Source organism: Corapipo altera, unplaced genomic scaffold (genome assembly GCF_003945725.1).
Source record: "Corapipo altera isolate COAL_440 unplaced genomic scaffold, ASM394572v1 47, whole genome shotgun sequence".
Classification (NCBI taxonomy): domain Eukaryota; kingdom Metazoa; phylum Chordata; class Aves; order Passeriformes; family Pipridae; genus Corapipo; species Corapipo altera.
In genome coordinates this window covers 5,339,249-5,353,429 of record NW_020884897.1, presented here as the reverse complement: position 1 = coordinate 5,353,429, position 14,181 = coordinate 5,339,249, and the positions used below count along the sequence as shown (strand labels likewise).

Here is a 14,181-nt window from a genome sequence, read left to right as displayed (position 1 = left end):
GTGTCTCTGAAGTTCCATTAGTAACAAAACAACATAGAGAAATTATTAGCATTTTTACATTGTGATTTCTGTTTAAGTCAGATACTGAAGTGCTACTGATACTTGTAAGGCATTCAACAGATGGGGAGTCTAGACTGATAACTTCTGTGCTAGGCAAGTGTATTTTTAAACCTTCTTTAATGTTAAATCTGATGCTGTGCTGTAGGGATGAGCTAAAGTGCTTTCCTGAGTGTAAAATTTTAACTTCCTTGTTTACTTTTTGAAACTCTAATTTGGCAGTGATTCACTACTGATAGTGCCAGTCAGCATGACCCCAACCCCTACAAAAATTATCATCAAGATCAATCTTCACTGAAGACAATGAGACCACCAACATGAGAATGACCTATGGGATGAAGGTCCTATAAACCTTAGGGCCTGGTGCTCCGGAAAAAGAAAGATTCCCATCTAAAAGGGTAGGATGAGGCTTCTATTCTCTTCATCTTGATTCTACTCTCAATCTTTCTCTCTTTTCTACTGGAAAGACTAAAAGAAATTGTGCTTTTGTTTGCAAATTCTCAACAATGTTGATGCATGTATGTTTGCTGTAATAACACCTACTCAACAAAAATTAATCTATAACCTTAATGGATGAAAGTGAACATTATACAAGTGAAGACAGAAAATATTTTTCTCTAGTTCTTTTCTAGCTTTGGAAAATTAATGCAATAGTGATATCCCTTTAGAAATACTGCTGCTTACAATTTATGCAATTTTAAACAATATTACTAAGGTAGCATTTATTTGTGTGGTTTATTGCTTGCTTTGAGAGACCTGCATTTGTTCAAAGTATGAACTTATTCTAGATTTAAAATTGTAAAAGAAAAATAATGTAAAAACATAATGAAATCACCTTCAAATCTGCTTACATTCTCACTTTTCATAGAAAATTATTTTCATCACAAAAATAATCCCCCAAATTTGTCTGAGATTATTCCAGCAAATCCCATGCCCAACAAATCCTAAAACATACTCCACCTGCTAGTGAAACTATCTCAGTAATTGTCTGGGCTTTTATCTAATGAATATGCATTACAGCAGTCATAACAAAATTCTAACTTAATCTACATTACTGGGGAAAGTTTCTGAAACAAGCTGTTGCAGGGAAATTTATATAATATGTTGTCAACATTCAGCAGAGGCAAGCTGTCTGCTGGAAAGGGCTGATGGAAACAGTTTCCTATATTTGGTCAGGGAGATGTACTTTTGCTACCCTTTAGCCACGCTTTTGGCCACAGATGTGCTGAGAGCATCACATCTCCTGGTGCCTGTAGTATGCCTGCCCACCTGTACTTCATCCCTCTGCAAAGCCTGAGCTGACGATGACTGAAAAGTCTCTTTTTGCCATGTGGGTTTCCGTGAGTCATCACCATCTCCTCTACAATGAGCAGACTCAGTGGTACCTGTTGGGGCACAGGGAAACGACAAATGGAAATTCAGGTGACTGCCTGTACAAGGCCTGTGCATGACTACATCTGCACACAGGTATGTGCCTGATGCCACCGTATGCAACACTGTCGTGTGGGGTAAACCAACAAAAAGAAAGTTATTGGAAACCAAGATTAGTAAGATTAACAAAATTAACCAAGTTTTACAAGCCACTCTTTCCAATCAACTGCCTGTATACCGTGCTCACATTGCATTTGCTATAATGGCCATTAAAATAATAGTCTCAGCCTCTTACCTTTGCTTTTTGCTGTCTCCCATTTCTGCCTAAACAGCACAGGAAAAAACTTTATGTGCCAGTGTCAGAGAAACATCTAGGCAGCTCAGGAAGTGGTAGCAAGATCAGTTTGGATAAGATAGAATAAGTCCTAAAAATATATATGCTGGCAAGTAAGTGCATTATAAATTCTTTTGTATGTAGAAAATTTTTAGGAAAATAATAGTAACTTCTCATCCAGTTTCTGATTCCACAGAAAAAACCCAAAGCACCTGCACATTTGTATGCAGATCTTGTTACTTATTATTTACTGCTTTTCTGAGCAGCAATAGAATGACTGAAGAAGTGATTTTGCTGAACCAAGGCCATACGTTACCCCAAAGACCTTTGATGATATATTGGTCCTATCCAGGCACCAATCTCACATATACTTTCATTTTCATAATTTGTATGAATAACTGCTGCTTCAATAGGTGAGGATACAAATAAGAGAAGTAAGATAATAAAAGGAAGGAGAGGAAAGAGATGGGCATTTTGGTAAAGAAGAAACACATTCAAAACATGAAAATATGTGGTAAACATGGATTTTTAGGGTTACATACACTTTTATTTTATTTTTGGAGCCTTTGTGGTTATGTTTTTTATCACTAACAGTAGATTGAGATGGCTGCTCTAGTGTGTAATTCATATTCCTGTTAAAACAGCACTCTACAAGACCCAAAACAATGTAATTTGTTGCTGCTTGCTTTCAGTTAATTTTGGAGACTCTTTATGAGGGCTGTAGTATTATGAAGCAAAATTAAAGTAATAATGCATAAGGAATAGATTTTATTTAATTATTTTTAGCTTTTAGCACTGCTTTCCCAGACCCAGAAAGAAATGCTTGGTGCTTTTTTCATCTCAAGAATTGTCTGCCACATTTTATTTAAAGAATAACTGTTAAAGAGTAGAGTGAATTTACAGTTGGTTTAGCTAAAGTAGAATAGTCTCATAGTCTTCCAAGAAGTTCATGCAGAAACAAAATTGATGAACTACAGGTAAGGTACAAATATAGGTGTTGTTACTGTGATTTTTAATGGAAATGAAGGTTATGAAATTTAGATACTATTTAATTCTTCTGAAATTAAATTATTCACCTAAAAGGATGAATCTCATTAAAAAAAAAAAAAAAGAAAACCTGTAATAGTTTCAATCAATTCCATAAGCAAATTCTTATAACATCTGAAGGAAGTATTGTATGTTACAAAGCTGGAGTTATTCTGCAGACTTGTCAGCAAGGTGCTGCTTAATACTGAAGAAAGAGTTGCCTTTTTAATACAAACTTTGCCACATAGAAACCTCACCCTCAGCATGTATAACAAGCCATTCTGGGACAAATCAAAAGCCCTCCACAAACTAAAGAGCAAATGTGATTTAACACCAAGGAAGACTCAGGTCCCATGCCTCTGTTTACACACAAATAGATAAATAAATAAAAAGCCCTCTTCTTTCCAACACCACCAGGCAGAGCTGCTTTCCAAACAACTGCACAGGCTGCCTTGCAGGCAGGGATTATACCTGCTCCTGCCTGCAAGCCCTGACGACAGCGTGCAGCCTGGCACACTGGTCACCTTGGAATGAGCAGCTCCCAGAGACCTGCCATGTCACACAAGTAATTCACAATCACAAACCCAAGCAAAGAGATCCAACTACAGATGTCATACAGCTACAGCAAAGATAGGTACGAACTACAGCCAGGTTCATTTGAAACTTGAAACTGGAGCGAGAGGCTACTGAATTTCTACCTCTTGCTTATTAATTCTGCAACAGATTTATTGACTGACTCAGTTTCCCTCTCTGTCAACTAGGCTGATGTGGCCTCTCTGTCTGTGAAAGTTAATAGCAACTTTTCATAAATAGTTTGAGCATGTACCCAGTATGATTACACTGATGCACTTCTATTAACTCTGGGCAATAAGAGTCCTTGCTGTCTGGGATGAGTTGGAATTATCTGAAGAGAAGGATGATCTTAACCACTGTCAGAGAAAAATACTCCAATGTGCCTTACATCAGAAAAGTATAAATTTAATAAGGAATTCACTGGTAGCCTTCAGGAAAATCTGACAAAACATCTTTGTCTATGGCTTCTTACTCCACTTAAGCAGAATGTATCACCTGCTTAAAAATGGTCCTAGGCTAACCAATCTATAAAGCAGTGTTCTGTTAAACTACGTCTATTACAAACCAGACATCTAACTTCAAAAGGCCATTTCATTTCTGGCTACTCAAAAAACAATGTACATTTTTTTTAAATCCCTGCTTTATTTTTTTTTTTTTGACACCTAATAACCATTTTCTGGTAACTGGTACTGTTAGTAACTTACTGCCTGTTTTAATCTTGCAGTTTATACCTTGCAGTTTATACCTTGTGCTGTAATATGAAAAAAATACAAAATTCTTTTCTTTTTTTTTTTTTTTTTTAGCAAATTGAGTGCAGAGATAAAGTTTCATTTAAAAGTATATAACAGGGTACAAGATAACCTAGAAAGATTAGCTTTTTACTTGTTCTGACAGAACTGAAATGATTCACATTTATGCTTGAACACTGTATATTCCCTCTTCTTTCTGTGCAGGAAATCTAAAGAATTCGCACAGTGAAACTTTTTATTAAAAAAAAAACCCCACATCATCAAATGACTTGTGCTCCTAGATTTCAGCTGGAGGCACAAAAAGTACTCTTTGTGGACACAGCACCAGCTAAAGCAAACCTCTGTTGCACAGCTGTAAAAACTGATCATTATAAATGTGAATTGCAAACAAGTCAAGTACCTTGTTTTTAGAAACAAGGGAGTTTACAGATACGGATCAGATGCTTTAGCATAAATAAATGATAAACATGGATCAATCAATAATCTTTGAAGCAGTTGCAGCTGGAGGAAACCTGCTGTCAGTGAGAACATTCCCTTTTTGTTCTGTTTCTTTTAAACTCCTAAATCCAAGAGCAGCAAGAGCTGAGTTCCAATTTAATTACTGCTCAACAATGAGGCAACGCCGACCACTGCGGCTCTGCCCTTGCTCCCCAAAATCATCATTCGTATAGACATGTAAATAGCAATTCATGATTGGCATGAGGAAGGGAAACTACAACCTGAAAATCAGCTAATGAAAATTGATTTCAGATAAGTTTTGTTCAAGAATCCAAGAATACATAGGCATTTTGTCTGGTGGTTTGCGGCAGGGCTGCTGACATGGATGTAATATGGAGCATGACCTCAAAGTTGGCTTCTGTTCCCAGTTATGTTAGTCCTTCCATAACATTCAGCTGGAGAAAGATCAGCACACAAAGAAACTTAGGACCTTTTTGGTGAAGGTTTGGAGTTCCCCAACTTTAGTATTACTGGCATAAGCACCTGTTTTCACCATACTAAATTACCTAGCTACTCAAAAAACATGCCTACACAAATAGAATGTAGAAATATCCTAAAAAATCTGGCTTATAAGAAGTTTCTTTTCTTTCTTTCTTTCTCACTCAAAAAGAAAAAAAAAACAACTTATAATTCTTGTGCAGTTGTACCTTTGTGATTTGTCCATAAGACTACTGGTATTACACAGAGAAAGACCACACACAAATACTATAAGAATATTTATACATGTATTTTTAAAATTACAATTTCATACAGTATGGATAGATGGATGTGAATAAATACACAAATTATATGACTTTTATTTTTACGTCTCTAAACAAAATACTTCAACAGAGTATAAAAATCCCTCATGTAAATATTTTTGAACTCTACAGGCTTTAAGACCCTTTGTCTAATATAACTTGGAGTTTATTACAGTCATTCACTTCATACAGCTAGACAGAAACAAAAGTATGTATTTCACACAAATATGTATATATGTACTTATGTATTGAGGCACAGACCCAAATTTATACAGCAACACAGTTCTGCCACCCTGACTCATACTGAGAAGTTTCAATTTCAATTTTACCATGAGTAGGGGCAGCAGAATCAGGCCTTATGCCAAGGTAACCCATTATTACAGTTGGTTTGATAGCCAACATTTTACATTTGTTAAACTCCACTATTTAAGGAATAAATAGCCATTTCACAGTCTCTGAGAAGTGCTAAGAAGCAAGCAATTGCATAAAATCAGTTATGTGTAAATCTCTTTCTACAAAGATGGAGATAAAATATCTGTCAAATTCTACTTATTTCTTCCCACACTTTACAGCAGTTTTGACTCTTCACACTGATGTTTCATTAACAGTTAGAGAAAGGTGATTCTGTTAATGATTTTGAGCACCATTTCTCTTATGAGGAACAAGAAATGGGAAAAAAAATTTTCACACTTTAGCATGAAGTATTTTACTGAAATCTACTTATTGCTCATACCTCATTCCAGAACTGCACATAAAATGCCACCAGCACGTACTGCAGGTTTCAGAAACAGCACTCAGAAGTGGCACAACTCCAAAATCAGATGCAGTATTTGGTACAGTACTGGGACCAAACCTGAACCCAGTAGAAACACGTTCACAAACAGACTATGGTTTGCAGGGGTAATCCCCTGCAACACAATATTTATCTGATGACGATGCACTAGCAGTCATGATAGTACCTGTCATTTTTTTCTACTTAATAAATCATCGTATATTTGTAAAGTTTGTTTTCACCCTCCCCTGATTCCACCCTTTTGTTTCTTTTTTCAAGATAATAAGAAATGGGGGGGGTGTGAGAATTAATTTTTATTGTTATCCTCCTTACCTCACTACAGCGTCAAAGTAAAAACCTGGAAATCAGTCTCAATTTCAGTCTATTTTTACATACACCAGGTAGGGTGTTTGGTGGGAATGGAGAGGAAGGAGGCTTAAAAAAGCTGTCAGGAATATTCTAATGAAATGTTCCTGCCTTCCTCACAGCTGTGTTCCTGGTTTTGGGAGGCACAGAGCGGAGGGATGCGCGTTGCCACCGCTGTGAAGCCGAGCAGAAAGGCACCTCCTGAACCGCTGCCATGCTACAGCTTCAGCTGGGGAAACAGGAGCGTGCAAAAAGCCCCACAGTGAACAGAAGCGATTAAACTGCTTACAAATCACCTTTCCACATAATCCAAGCAAGTCAGGAGTCAGATAATTTCCTGAAAAAGAGGATTCATATCTCATATTAAAAAAATGAAATCTTTCTTAATGTTTCCTACCTAAAGCCAAAGCCTACAGTCACTGAAGTGAGCATCAAACTTTGTAGCATGCGTCTCAGCTGAGCTAATCAAATACCTCAACTTCCTACACATAAGTTTTGTTTTTCCATACCCTGAATGAACAAACTTCCCAGGCCAGCTACACACAGTCTCAACAGAAAAAGTCCTTCCACTCCTATTAAACATGCTGAAATTCTGCTTCCTTAAAGGCCTCTGTCTCTGTAAATAAAAAAAAAATAAATTCAGAAATAAATCAGAGCAGCTCATTTACCTTCTTTATAATGTTTCCATCTTTAATATGAGTTTACTATATTCTTTCTTACATTTATCTCCAAAGTAAACAATATAAATCTTATAAATTTTCTTCTATTGAAATTTTACACATTTCTAATCTCTTTTACCATATGTCTCTGAATCCTCACTATTTCTAGTACACATTTGGGATCTAGATCAGCCAGAATGAAACAAAATACTCCCAGTGAAAATACACCTTTCATTCATTAATGTCACAGTAATATCTTCAATATTAGCCATCCTGCTCTTCACACACTCTGCCCTGCTCCGTGCTCCCCTTCTTATCACGCTTTACTTGGCAGAGATTTTCATTAAACCATCCGTGGCAGTGTCCAGTCCTTAGTCTGGAGTGTGTATTGTTAAACTAGGGCCCAAAAATACATCCTCATGTTTCAAATCCATTGTAAGAAGTAAGAAATTCTAGACTGACTGAATGACAATAACTCCATCCATCTTTCTGTTAAACCATTAAATTTGGCTATTTTATGACTCAGGGAGGGTTGCCTATTAGTATGGGTTGACAAGCTGCTTCCGCCAGTTAACAAAGCAGTCTTTTTAATATATTATATATATCACAATATGATGTTAAAACTCCTCTGGGTTGGCTGCTTAATTTCAAATTCATACAGAGGGAACAAAGGTCAGCTACAGCAGAAAGGTAACCATTTCATTTTACTATTGCAACCTACAAAATTTACAGGCAAAATGAGCGGTTTTATACAGAAAACCTCAAGTTCATACAAGATGCTTTGAGAATGATCTATCTACTGATGCATATCAGCCTTTTTTGTCTGTATAACTAATCACTTACTTGGAAAAAACGCGACACTGACTGAAAGGTTGTAGAGATAGTTAGTTGTAAACACAGGAATCAATTCAGGTTCATTACTACTCACAAAACCTATACAATATTGGCCAGCAGTAATTCAAAAGTAGTACAGTTAACAGAGATCAGACAGATACCCTCATGTTCGCTTTTTTAATGAGACTTGCTAAACTATAAGGTGTTAGAGGAACCTAAGAAAACAGTTTGCACAGACCTTTAGTAATTTTGATATTTTACAAAACAATCTCATCTGACCTGTAGTTTTTAGTGCAGTGTTTTCAATTTGTAGGGTATCACTTCAGAAAAGGTTGCCTTGAAGTATTTTAAAAACTCCATTAATAGCACTTAAACTGGAACTCATAAGCAAAGCTCTCACCTTATGGGAGAATTTTACTACCAAAATCACTACCAAAGGAGAAGCTACAAAATTTTAAGCCATATGAAGCAATTTCCAACAGTATGGTTCTTTGCCACTAGCTTTATATGCCTGCATTTTGGCACTGAAGAAAGCAAAACATCTGACAATTTCTGAGTTCAGAAATATAAAAATGGCTATGTACATCATTGTTCATGTAAGATGTGGCCACTATTCATACCGGTGCTTTTTCTACTTACATAATTAGTACTTTTTTGAGATAAAGTTGACATATTTTATTCCTTAAAAGTAAAAGACACCATTTTATTGTCCTCACAATTACATGCTGTTGCTAGGAAGTTACAATTCTGCTATAACCTAATCATCTGCTATTTAGATATGGACTCATGAATCCCATATTTTTATTCTAAATTTAAGTTCAGTCATCGTAGCTAATGTCCTTGATGCTATCTCAAATTGCTGTCATTACACGGATCACCAGAAATTGGAGGTAATAGTAAAAAAGAAAAGGAAAAAGAAAGCTACCAAATTAGATGATGGATAAAGGTTTAATCAATTTAATTTTATCACCAAATCCAGTCCCTTCCTCTCGAGCTGTCAGGGCACAAGATAAGCGGAACACATCTTGAAGCACAACGCAATCCTTTTGTAGGGAAGGAGTTGTGTCCCTGAACCTCACCAAGATGAAACACACTCATTTATTACTTTGGCATTGCAGGATGATGAAGAACCAAGCTGGTTTGCTCCCTTCATCTACAGTACAATCTTTCTATTTCATTAATTTTTCATGGAATTTCATTTCACAATCGTTTTACCTCTCTCACCAATTTGGTGCCCTTATTTAGTTTATTCTGTCAACTCTTATTTTGTGTCCCATTGTATCCGCAGCAACCTCAGCCATGGCTTTCTACCGCATCAGGGATACCTGATGCCCTCTCCTGTTTCCAGTAATTAACTTTATTCATTAGCTCTATAAAAAGCATTACAAATAAGGTGACTTATTTGTTGTCTTGTACTGGAAAATCACTCAGAATGGGTACATATCCAATCACCCGTTTCATACTTACTGTCTATATGTTGATTTCTAAAATGACGCTGCTGAAAGGCTGCTGAAGTGTAGCCTTTTTAGTATTATCAGTAAATGGCAACTCTGCTTTTGTTTGGTCTACTTGTAATCACTTATCTGGGAAAACAAGCCATGTTTTCAAAATCTATACAACAGGTTATGAAATCGGCACAAGCCGTGCTGAGGCCGCTGTGCTGAGTTCTGCCAGTACTCTGCCATATTCCAGAGCCCTGCAGAAAACACAACAAGAACCCACAAACACAGTAACTGCCTATAAAAACCTAAACATTTTAAATGGATCACTCTAAAATATTAGGCATAGTTTTCTAACCTCTGGTCATTTTGTACACATTGATAAAAAAAACCCCAAAACAACAAAACCCAAAAAAACCCACAAAACCAACCAAACGAATAGAGAGACAGAAAAATATAAAATATCTATTACTGCTCCTACACGGAATTAGTATGCAGATGATCTCATAAGCATCTGTATTTATTTTTCATTAGGTCTGAAAAATTAAGATACTTACTTCCCACGGGGAGTTATCACGCTTATTTTCCAAATGACAATGAAAATATTTCTACCCGCACTAATTTATCAAATAGGTCTGAGTATTCACATTTTAGCTTTTTAGCACGCATCCTGCATAGAGTGTAAAACTGAGTGAAATCACTCTGCAAATATATGCTTGGAATATGATATTCCTTGCATGGACATTTATTGTTAAACCTTCAAGGCAGGATCTTTACACTGAAAAGGTTGTGGGATTTCATAAGCATAAAAATAAGATGCATGCAAATTAATTATTGGACAATGATATTGTACATTGGAATCATACTCAGTGTCCTACACTTTTCAGTGCTTGATTTGCATATACAGAAATCATCTCTCTCTCTGATTCTTGCAGCACATGTTTATTATTGGTTTTTTAGGCTAAATGCACAAAGAAATTCAGCTATTCAGAGAACATTGTTTGCTTTCCTTGCTTGAACTTGCTTTCTGCCCCCAGGTAACTCCTAAAACAGAGCATCTAGGTATAAAAGAAATGGAGTGAAGTTCTTATTATAAAAGAAACAGAGCGAAGTGCTTATACCCAGACATAGGAATTTATAATTCACACTAACGAGAACAAAAAATATGACTTAGAAGATGGAAAATAAATCAGATGAGGATAAGCAACACTATTAAATAGAAAATAATAATTGTTTCTACTCCTGCACATTACCATATATTCTATCAGGTGGCGTCTCAACCTGGTTTTAAGCATAGTTCATATGTAACACGTGTAATAAAATATATTAAGTTGTATAAATAATTTGTTGAGTCCATCTCCTTAAGGACTGGGGATTTGACAGATAATTTCCTTTCCTTACTCTGTCTAATAATTTAAATTTAACACCATAGTGAATTTCTTTGTCTACACATGTCCATAGGTATCTATCTCTCTGTGTGTATGTGTAAACATATACATCTAGGTATACTTTAAAGCATCCACTAAAAGCATTCCTGCTATAAACAACAAAGTGTGTGCTGGAGAATATTTAAAGGCAAGTGTCTTTTGTCTAACTCTCTGCAAAGATTTTTCACAATTTAGTATATAGATCAAACCTGAAAAAGAGTGGGGCCCACAATCATTCTCATAAAGACACAGTAATTTACAAGCCTAATAAAGGTTGTCTTGACTAGTTTCCAGGATAGTCTGTTAAACAACACCTTTTCATTGGATACCATCAGAAAAAAAAGTGCAGAAATATATGGTCAGTAAATAAAGTAACATAATAGTAAAATCCAACAGGTTTTATACTGGGTGTGCCCAAGTTACAGGATTTTTTTTTTTGCCAGCACAAATTTAGATGAATGTGTATATTTATGAATATATACTAGGATTACATAGAAAAGAAAATAAAAATCATACCGACACAAGCCTGTAATTAGTATACTAACCAACTACATTATTTGAAAAGTGGTTACAATAGCACATTTGGAGGAATAAACAATGAACTCTTCAAGTGCACATTCTTATTGATATTGGTCAGTCAAGCACTTTCTGGAATGCCATTCACCTCCAGCCGTGCATTCTGCAAATAGCTGTCAGCTACTAAGTTATAGTGGAGCAACTTTTTATTGTTTTGCTAATTTTCTTTTTTAAAGACATTCAACTTTCACCTTGTTTTGGCAAAACAGAGCAAGAAAGAATGCACCAGAAAAGTCTTATTGAAAGATCCTCACTTTTATCTGCTTCTTAGAAACAAAATTAACACTTATAATTTACCTGTATAACAAAACACCTTTCCTCCATTGCAGAGATTAATGGATCACTCTTTTTTCCCAGCCAAATAGAGGTAGCTAAAGCTAGGCTAAGTTTGCAATTCCCCAGAAAAGTAGTTTTGCTAAAACAAATCAGCACATAAAAAGTCTGCAGAGCACAACTTGAGTACAAGGAAATTTAAAGGCACTGGAGTAGGGGAGCTCTCTCTTTCTTAGCATTTTAAAATTTATTCCTTAATGCAGAATAAAAGGTAGCCTTCTCACCAAGTGTTAAACGCCCAGAGTAACAAGTCAAGGTTACACATTTACTTGAACTCCTGATATATCCGTGCGTCTCTTGTTTCTACTTGTTCGCAGGTTACTCTTTGTTACTATGATTTTGAATGTAGAGAGTTCACGAATGAAAAAGTGACAATCAAATTATACAGTCTTGAATTTAGCATTTGACTGTTTTTTACTAGTTACTATACAAAAGCGGTTTTGACACCTTTCTGAAAAGTTATTAAATACCGCACTTACTGTAACATAATCAATAATTAAGAGACACTTAACTAATTGCACCTACAAGTTAGGTTTTCTAGACTCAGAAAGAGAAACAGAGCATCCAGAGCATCAGCTTGCGAGCTAGCTGACTAAAACTTGTGTGAGTACCACATAAAGATGACAATTACAGATTAGATTATATTTACTGCTTAGACAGACACTCGTACTTTGCATCTCTGCAGTCGAATGCCTTGCAGCTGGGCATCTCTGGCACTCTGCTCCTCGTAGCAGTTTATTTTACTTTTAAGTGCTCACAGCCTGTTAACTTCGGCTTTTGCAGGCAAACCATCAAAAATCAGGCAGTGGCGTGCCATCCCCTCTACAGGAGAAAGCAGACAGCCTTGCGAAGAGCTGTTATCTAGGGCATATTCCCTGTCCGCAATGACACCCTGTAGCTTCACTTTTCCTGCTTATGGCAAATTAGCGCCTTCCTAACCAAGGTTTACTTAGGGACAGGGAACAGCACCAAACCAGAAAAACTTGGTGGGCCTCGTCTAAAGAATTAAAGAAGCAGTAGTTTGGTGGGCGCGACAGCCCCAGAGGGCTCCGCGTCGCGCTCTGCCCGGGCAGCGGCACCTCCTGCCCGCGGGCACCTGCGGCTCGGGGAGAGGCTGATGGCACCTGATGGCAGAGCCGCGGCTGGTGGAGCCCCGGGACAGCTCCGCTGCACCGCCCTGCCTTGGACGGGGCCTGGCGAGCCCCCCCGCCGGCACCCCCGTGGGGTTCAGCCTCGGCTCGACACAACAAGGGGAGGGGAGCGGGCTCTGCCCGGTCGCGGTGACAGCGGGGGCACCTCTCGACCACGCGGGGAAGGCACCTCCCGCCCCGCCTCGGCCGTCGGGGCAGCGCAGGGCTGGTGCCGGCGAGCGCCGGGCACGCTGACAATAAACCCGGGAGCAGCCGATGCTGTGCAGGAGGCAGGCAGAGAGAGTGGGAAAAGGAAGAAAAAAAAAGAAGAAGAAAAAAACCCGCCTCTCTTACCTTTCCTCTTTGATCTCCTCCTCCTCCTTCTCTTGGACTTGCATCTCAGCTGTCCGCTCGGTCCTCCCGACGCCCTGCCGCTGCCCAGGACGGATGTCATGCCGGTTCCTCAGCGAGCAGCACCGCGCCGAGGTGTTCTCCTCCCGCGGAGTTTCTCCTCTTTTCTGGAGGCGGCTTTTATAGGGCGGTGGGTCGGGCCGGCGGGGCTGTGGCGGGGCTGTGCCTCGGCTCCGCTCGGCGCTGCCGCCGCCGCGAGAGGGTCGCGCCTCCGCCCCGACGTGCCGGGCCCGGCCGGGGCGATGCCCGGGGGCGCCGCCGCGGTTCTGCCGGCCCCGCGCCCACTTTTTGCACCTCTGCGAGTTGCTGGGCACCGGCCGCTTTGAAGACGATGGTGCGGGGGTGGGAGGGGGGGGCGAGGGGGGCGGATTTGCTGCTGCAAAGTCTCCCGCAGCCCAATCGCTCCCGCCGCCCGGCGCTGACATCAGCTCCGCCAGCCCTCGCCCCCAAACTCCTCTCCCCCGGGGCTGCCGGCTGTGACCGGCTCCCGGGAGAAAGCGAGGGAGAATGGCCATGAAGGGAATGAAAACATCCTGCCCCTTCGTCGGGGAAAAGCCGGAGGGGCAGCTTGCAAGAAGGGAGGCTGCAGGCAGGATTTCAAGCCTGTTCTTTTTTTTTTTTTTTTTTTTGTCTGCGTTAGACCATGTGGACACTGAACACTCCGCTTTCACATACAGAGAAATGCCTCTACTGTCCTCCCCAACCACACAGTTATTAACTAGTTCACTAATTGCGATGCTTATTATTCCCAGAGAAAGAATATGAGTTACTGTTGAAGGATCCCTGTGTCAACAAACCTTATGCAAGAGGATAAGTGTAGAGATTCCCCTTGAATCTCCAGTTATTTTTAAGGTACGTGCTCTGTTACATTCACGATCAAGGGCAA

General features: G+C 38.9%; 1 protein-coding gene across 1 annotated transcript in view; it reads right to left on the bottom strand.

Moving 5' to 3' along the window:
* The window catches only part of ADARB2 (adenosine deaminase, RNA specific B2 (inactive)), a 306,308-nt gene extending 292,436 nt beyond the window's left edge, over positions 1-13,872 (bottom strand). Inside the window, exon 1 of the mRNA XM_027648539.1 lies at positions 13,239-13,872. Coding sequence (XP_027504340.1) covers positions 13,239-13,338 — 100 coding nt within the window. The 5' untranslated portion in view covers positions 13,339-13,872. The remainder of the gene's footprint in view (positions 1-13,238) is intronic.
* Between the last annotated feature and the right edge of the window lie 309 nt (positions 13,873-14,181).